We start from the raw sequence: 8,574 nt of genomic DNA, 5'->3' as shown, positions 1-8,574 counted from the left end.
CCACTTGCAGAATCTGGCCTCTTCTGAGCTGCAAAGTTTTGTCAGCATAGCTCTGTTTGTTAGGGGTGTGAAAAAACACTCCTTAATTGACATAATTATGCTGGTAAAATCTCTCATGCAGACAGAGAGTACCTAAAAAGTCTATTAAAAATAAGGAAATCAAATGTCCATAACCTACACAAATAGAGAGTACAGGTTGGCCAGTTCTACTTCATACCTTTCCACTAGGTGGGTGGTGGCTAAACTTAAACCTCTGAAAACCAGAAAAGGAAGAGTTAATATACACACCACCCCTAAAATGCAACCTTAACTCTGCCCCTGGCCCTGCAGCTGGCTCTAGCTGCTGGGAATGGCTCAGTAAGGCTGGTGCAAAGGTTAACAAAGTAACAGAGGAAGTGGAGGTTTCTCCATTTCTTGAATTTGTCAAGTCAGAGCGGATGCCTTTCTGGGGGAAGACTGAGTCAAACACAAGGTTTTCAGCTCAGTACAGCAGTAACTGGATGAAATTCTATGACCTGTGTTATATAGGAAGTCAGACTAGATGACCTAATAGCCCTTTCTGGCCATAAAAATCTATGATTCTACAATAGCTATGAAGGACTATGAACGTGCCATTGTCTGTGTTGTGTTCAGAGATGGGAATCCCAGCATTTATCCGCATGCCTCCAGCCGTGTGCGCTGGGTCAGCTGTAGCTGTAACTGGATGGTGGAGGGAGCAGTTGGAGCAGTTTGGCAGAGCTGTGACTGTGATACGAAGGGAGGTGCACGTGAACCCTGAGCTCTCAATGGGCTGTTGCTGAGACAGGGCAGAGCAGAGGTGGCATTGTGGTGGTGGCGTGAACCTTATCTTTTCATTTCCCCTTCTAAGAACAGAGGGGACGGGAACCCTTACCCAGCGAGGTCACATTCTCATAGTTCTCCTGCATGACGTCTCTGCAGAGGGCTCTTTGACGGGGGTCTAGCAGAGCCCACTCTTCCCTGGTGAAATACACAGCCACCTCCTCGAAGGTCACCGGCCCCTGAAAGAGGAAGTGTCCAACACTCGGTACCTGCTGCCCCAGTCACAGCCCCACTACTCATGGAAGGAGAGGAGTCAATCAAATGGAAGCTCTGGCAGGGTCACAGCAGCAGATTCCCACCCTCAGAGCAGCCAGGAGACAAAACAGGAGGGGAGATAGAGATCCCTTCATGCCCCCCCAGCAGACAGAGGGGGAAGGGTCTTCTCATCCATCACACACCTACAAGCCAGAGGCTGAAGCGAGGGATGGGGCCCCCAGCAGGCTCCAGGGTCAGCTCCCCAGTAGGAATCCCAAGACGCTTCCCATTGCCGGCAGCTGGAAGGAAGGGGAGGGGTTATCTACTCTAGGCCCCACTGGTGGGTAACCTCCCACCTCTCCTTCCAATCTTGTAGCAGCCTCTGGCCAGTAGGTTTATGTTCTTGCACTGGGAATCGGATACATTTCCCCAGCGCTGTCCAGGGTTCCCCCACCAGCTCCATTGTACAAATAGGGTAATTTCCTCCCCCAAACCCCATGGGTCTGTTCCGGAATCCAGGACTTGGGTTAAACAATTGCCAGCAAGTTTGTCACATGCCTTGTCCCCCTCCCTTTCTCCACCCTGGCTATTTCGTGCCCCCCTCCCACCTCCAGACTGAGCTCCCCCAAAGATCCCAGGCCCTCAGTATTTCCTGCCCCTCTCCCCTGAGCAGGAACCCACTAGCAACCCTGCAATAATCCCTACCTGGACTGGCTCCACTACAGCCAGTTCCCTTCCCTGTCCCGTGGAAGGCTGGGACAATCTGGAGCCAAAGATGGGTGTTACTCTGTCTCCTGTCAGGGTGACAGGCAAGATTTCAGAAGTTACTTTCTGTCACATCATGATCTTCTCCAGCCCTTTCCCTGCACAAGATGTGTCTGACTCACATGCTGGGAAAATATTCCATCACTTCACCACAGCCCAGACCCAGCCCCTCCTGCCAGCACTAAACCCACTGTGCTAGTTTTAAAGCCCTGAGGGCAACTCCCGCAACGGTGGGGACCAGGTGGAGGCAGGGACAGGACAAAGACTGCCCAGTGCTGGTGCAGTAAATGAAATGAAGTTTGCTGGTGATATTAAGATGGAAGCCGTTGTCAATAGAGACAAATGGAGCTATACCTATCTCCTAGAACTGGAAGGGACATTAAGTCCAGCCCCCGCCTTCACTAGCAGGACCAAGTACTGATTTTGCCCCATGTTGCTAAGTGGATCCTTAGTGATTGAACTCACAACCCTGGGTTTGGCAAGTCAGTGCTCAAACCACTGAGCCATCTCCCCTGTAACACCTGTGTTCTGAACTCTCTTCCTTACTTCACTGTAAAAAGCAAACAAAAAGTTCATAAGATCTTACAATAATCTCTAGCAGCAAGTTGATGAAAAGTAGGTTAAATTTTTTTCAGCCATGAAGGCCATGCACAGGTGCAAGACAACCAGCGACAGAAAATTTAATCAGGCCAAACAAAAGGGGGCTAATGATGTCGTTCAGGGCCAGCACTAAGCTCTATGCTTGGTGAACAAGAAAACATGGCAACAAAGTTACCTAGGCCAAATTTGGCCTAGGGACGTGGATTTAATTAGTAAACAAAGTAATAAAAAATAAATTATGCCACTCACTTGTATTCCTTTTGGGACTTTTAAAAAGAGATGGGGGGGAGAAAGAAAATCATCTCCCATTTCACGCTTGACATGGCAACACTGCTACATTTCCTTTCTGAGAGGCTTTGTTTTTTCATATATTTTAACTTGTATCCCTCCTCTTTCTCCTCATGATGCGCAATCATTAAATTGCCATTTCATTTTGGCCATAGTTCCGTCCTGTTTCTCAGGAAGGCTCTAAGGCTTGTCAGTTAACATATGTTCCAAAGAGACCCATTGCTCCCGTGATTAGTGACTTTCTTAAAGTCTCTCAGTGCTTGTAAGTTAAACTATTTTCTAAAAGACCTCTCTTTTTAAGAGCAGGATTGGGAAATGAAACTTACCTTGTTTCCCATAAGCCACTGCCTCTGTGCCTTGTACTGCTCATGGTGCAACACCTTCAAATAATTTCTGCTGAGGATGTTTCCAGAAATTTAAATCGCATTGAGATGGCAGAACTGTATGGGGGAAAAGTTAAGATTCTATCTTAAATGAATAAATCGTTCTAATAGAAATAATAATTATTTAAGGCCTAATGTAAGCATAAAAAAAATTTACCGCAAAAATTAAATTAAAAGCAATCACACAAATGTTGCATTCTTAAAGAAGTGCAGGTTACTTGCAAAAAATAAATACTGAATTGCTGGTTTTAACCAAATTAGATGCTAATAGCTGATTATTTAAAGTGTAAAATCAGCTACGACCTGTGTCACAAGACGGTAAAATAGTGCCGCACTAAAATAATTGTAAGTTAAAAATGTGAACACATCACCAATTTAAAAGAGACACAACAAAAAGTCTGTATTTTTTTAAAAAGCCAAAAAACTCTAACTGTGCTAAACAAAACTTTCAAATAAATATGTTAAAAAAAAGCTCAGCCTTTGTATTTTTTTTTTTAGAGTATCAAGCAGTCCACTCAAATACAGGAAAAGTTATCAAGGACCTTAGTAGTTGGTCGCGGCTGGTAGCTGTCTTTTAAAAAATGCTTTAAAATTCAGACTACGCAAACTTAATTAAAAACACTGTTAATATTACTGCAATTAAAATCTGCAAAAATAAAATTATTAAAATTAAATGTAGTCAGTAAAAAATGCACTTTAATCAAGAAGTTAAAGGCAAAAAATAATGTATACGAAAAAACTGCAAAACACTTTAAATGCTTCTGTGACATTGTTGAGCTAAAATATATTAAGAGACAAGTCAGTTGAAAATACAGTGGTGCAAGAACAAAGTAACATCGCTTGTCCACTGTTACACAGCGTTCCAGCTGCTGCAGGCTGCAACCCCCTGTCGTTAACATGGTTACTGGGCTGAAATCTCCCCTTGGCCAGTCAGAAGACAGACACGTACCTGTGTCACTCCCAGCTCCATCGCAGCATCTCTAGAAGGGAAGGAGAAGCACAATGGGAGAGGTGAGAATTCAGGCTAGCCTTGCGCATTCATGAGAAAATCCCCATTGCTTATTAATGGAACCGCTGTAACTACCAGATGAGTTGACAGAGGAGATCACGAGGGCGATAACGCAGCCGCTTGCAGACAGAGCCCAGCCCCACAGGGCTGCTCCATGTCACTAAAATAAGACAGGAGATCTACAGCACTCACTTCACCTCTCTACAAAGGAAAAAGGACTGTAAGCTGTCTAAACTCCTACCTGCCACATGGGGCCACAACGTGGTACCCCTAACCCACCCAGCAATATATGTCAATCTATCCAACTACACGCTCAGCCCAGAAGAAAAGTCTGTCCTATCTCGGGGACTCTCTTTCTGCCTGCACACCCCACAACATGATACAGTTCTGTGGCGATCTGGAAGCCTACTTTCGCCGTCTGCGACTCAAAGAATACTTTCAGGACAACACTGAACAGTGCACGATACACAGGTACCCACCCACCAACAGCACAAGAAGAAGAACCACATGGACTCCTCCTGAGGTCGAAATGACAGTCTGGACCTATACATTGAATGCTTCCGCCGACGTGCACAGGCAGAAATCGTGGAAAAACAACACCGCTTGCCTCATAACCTAAGTCGTGCAGAGAACGCAATGCCATCCACAGCCTCAGAAACCACCCTGACATTATCATCAAAGAGGCTGATAAAGGAGGTGCTGTTGTCATCATGAACAGGTCTGACTACCAAAAGGAGCCGCCAGACAACTCTCCAATACCAAATTCTACAGGCCACTTCCCTCAGATCCCACTGAGGAATACACTAAGAAACTGCACCATCTACTCAGGACACTCCCTACACTAACACCGGAACAAATCAGCATACCCTTAGAGCCCCGACCAGGGTTTTCTATCTACTACCCAAGATCCACAAACCCGGAAATCCTGGACGCCCCATCATCTCGGGCATTGGCACTCTCACTGAAGGACTGTCTGGATATGTGGACTCTCTACTCAGACCCTATGCCACCAGCACTCCCAGCTATCTCCGTGACACCACTGATTTCCTGAGGAAACTACAATGCATTGGTCACCTCCCAGAAAACACCATCCTAGCCACCATGGATGTAGAGGCTCTCTACACAAACATCCCACACACAGATGGAATACAAGCTGTCAGGAACAGTATCCCTGATGATGCCACAGCACAACTGGCTGCTGAGCTCTGTGCCTTTATACTCACACACAACTATTTCAAGTTTGATGACAATATATATCTCCAGATCAGTGGCACTGCTATGGGCACCCGCATGGCCCCACAATACGCCAATATTTTTATGGCTGACCTGGAACAACGCTTCCTCAGCTCTCGTCCACTCACGCCCCTTCTCTACCTACGCTACATTGATGACATCTTCATCATCTGGACCCATGGGAAGGAGACTCTAGAAAAATTCCACCACGATTTCAACAACTTCCACCCCACCATCAACCTCAGCCTGGACCAATCTACACAGGAGATCCACTTTCTAGACACCACGGTGCAAATAAGTGATGGTCACATTAACACCACCTATATCAAAAACCTACCGACCGCTATGCCTACCTTCATGCCTCCAGCTTCCATCCTGGGCACATCACACGATCCATTGTCTACAGCCAAGCACTGAGGTACAACCGCATCTGCTCTAACCCCTCAGACAGAGACCAACACCTACAAAATCTCCACCAAGCATTCTCAAAACTACAATACCCGCACGAGGAAATTAGGAAACAGATCAACAGAGCCAGACGTGTACCCAGAAGCCTCCTACTGCAAGACAAACCCAAGAAAGAAACCAACAGGACTCCACTGGCCATCACTTACAGCCCCCAGCTAAAACCCCTCCAACGCATCATCAGGGATCTACAACCCATCCTGGACAATGATCCCACACTTTCACGGATCTTGGGTGGCAGGCCAATCCTTGCCCACAGACAACCTGCCAACCTGAAACGTATTCTCACCAGCAACTGCACACCGTACCATAGTAACTCTAGCTCAGGAACCAATCCATGCAACAAACCTCGATGCCAACTCTGCCACACATATCTACACCAGCGACACCATCATAGGACCTAACCAGATCAGCCATACCATCACTGGTTCATTCACCTGCACGTCCACCAATGTAATATACGCCATCATATGCCAGCAATGCCCCTCTGCTATGTACATCGGCCAAACTGGACAGTCACTACGGAAAAGGATAAATGGACACAAATCAGATATCAGGAATGGCAATATACAAAAACCTGTAGGAGAGCACTTCAACCTCCCTGGCCACACTATAGCAGACCTTAAGGTGGCTATCCTGCAGCAAAAAAACTTCAGGACCAGACTTCAAAGAGAAACTGCTGAGCTTCAGTTCATTTGCAAATTTGACACTATCAGCTCTGGACTAAACAAAGACTGTGAATGGCTTGCCAATTACAGAACCAGTTTCTCCTCCCTTGGTTTTCACACCTCTACTGCTAGAACAGGGCCTCACCCTCCCTGACTGAACTAACCTCGTTATCTCTAGCTTGCTTGCTAGCATATATATACCTGCCCCTGGAAATTTCCACTACCTGCGTCTGACGAAGTGGGTATTCACCCTCCCAGAGAGACGGGAAGTGGGGAGACACTAGAGCAAGGAAGGAGACATTGTTCAGGAGCTTCTCTCAGGGACTCCTCTGGTTCTGTGGGGGGCAGTGTCACCCCCTATGCTGGTTTACTGCAGTAACAAGGTGCACCAGTAACAGGGAGTAATGTCTGGAAAGGGAGGAGACACAGACCAAAGAGTAGGCAGGTCCTACATGTGACAGTGGCCAGAGACAGAGCCCAGGGTCTCCAGCAGGGAATGAATGTGGCCCTTTAATGCCAAAAACCCCCCAACCCTTCAGCTGAAGCAGTAACCCCTGGGGCGTCCAGCTCATTGGGCCAGAGAGGCCACACTGCCCTGTCGTTACGACCATGTGCCCAGAGCGAATCAGGTTAGGAACTCTGTGCCCTGCTCCAAATTCACACCAGAACCCCTCTGCTCTCCATGGGACACCCACGTACAAAGAACAAGGGGGGAATCTGCCTTCGGATGGGAAATAAAATTTAGTTCTTAGTATTTTGCCAAATCTCTTGTGCTGTCACACTCAGTGTGATTCAGGAGGAAAACAGCCCCTCCTGCACACCCCTGTCAGGGCCTGCTGGTTCTTCCCTGTGTTTCCTTCTATTTTCCTTTCCCACCCTCCTTTCTTCATTTCTCTCTCGCTTCCTTGTCCTTTGTCTCTCTCGCTACTGTTCTTCCCTCCCTACAGCAACCCCCTATTCCCACCGCACAAAGGCTTCACTCCCTCCCTCTCTCCCATTCCATCTGCTGCGAGTGATCAGCCGGAAACACTCCTGCATTTCACTTGAACACCCCATGACATTAACAGGGGACAGGAGAGTTCACGCTCTCAGAGCTACGGCTTCAGGCTGCTGGCAGCCCCAGCAAGGCAACACTGTCTCCGTTTACACTGGGGAGGTGCTGAGGGCCAGCAACTCACTTTAACAAATGCGAAAGCTGAGATTCTGCACCCTCGGAATACACGACGTGGCCACATCAGTCCAGGAGACAGGCCTGCTCTGTCCCATCGGCTCTGGGTCTAGCAGCCCTGCTGTGACCTCACAAGCGATCAGACAGTAACCGGCTCTTCTCCTACCCGAGTCAGCCACTAGGGGAGACAGAATCACATGCTCCAAGGGCAGGGGGCAGCTTCCTATTCAGTGCAGTTATCAAACCTAGCGGCCCATGAGAGGGAGTGAAATGGAGCCCAGAACTTACCTGCCCCTAGTGCTCCCAGCACCCTAAAGAGGGAGAGAAAGAGGAGGCGGTCAGGGGGAGTGTCCCTGGGTGGGGGAGCCTCCTGCTCTGCAGGGGTCACTACTGAAGCCTCGGGTAGTAGGGGAATTTCAGGTTTACATTCCCAGAGCAGCTGCCCCCCACCAGGGACTTTCCCCTACGCAGCCCCAGCAATCCCTGCGGGCAGGTCACCACTGTGGAAATCTTCTCCCCAGGCACTTTATAGGCAGAAGATATTTCTCTGCATTGAGAATCAAATCCTCCCCAGTGCTGAGAGACCCAGAAGGCCCCTGGCCCCACTAAACCATTAACCTGCCGTGAGAGGGGCCTTAGGCCTGGCTCGGGATCTCAGCATGTGGGGGAGGGGATTTCACCCTCCAAGTGCATATGCAGACAGACATTTCCAGGAGAGAAGGTCTTGGGGCTGCAGCATCCAGGACTCCCAAGGTCCATCCCTGGCGCCGCTGCCAGACTCACTGCCCCTCCCTCTGCCTCATTTTCCCCATTTGTCCCAGAGCGATAATGCCCCTGACCCCACTCTATAAAGTGCTTTGGGGTCTAGGGCTCAGAAGTGCCTATAGAAACACTGCGTACGATCCCTACAATGACAGCCTGACCTGCAGGGGTTGGCTCAGCGGCTGCTGCCCCTTCTCT

General features: G+C 48.4%; 1 protein-coding gene across 1 annotated transcript; it reads right to left on the bottom strand.

The window, feature by feature from the left end:
• Positions 1–125: 125 nt before the first annotated feature.
• LOC116836974 (zinc finger protein 707-like) lies at positions 126–7,925 on the bottom strand (the record flags this gene model as incomplete). The annotated part of the gene is made up of 5 exons (XM_075061456.1): positions 126–253; positions 893–1,019; positions 1,741–1,829; positions 3,015–3,050; positions 7,903–7,925. Coding segments are annotated over 5 exons (283 nt in total), but the record flags the coding sequence as incomplete, so codon positions are not given.
• Positions 7,926–8,574: the final 649 nt, after the last annotated feature.

The sequence above is a fragment of the Chelonoidis abingdonii genome, unplaced genomic scaffold (assembly GCF_003597395.2).
Source record: "Chelonoidis abingdonii isolate Lonesome George unplaced genomic scaffold, CheloAbing_2.0 scaffold1228, whole genome shotgun sequence".
NCBI lineage: Eukaryota > Metazoa > Chordata > Testudines > Testudinidae > Chelonoidis > Chelonoidis abingdonii.
Note: the sequence above shows the minus strand (reverse complement) of the source record. Positions and strands in the feature narration are given on the sequence as shown.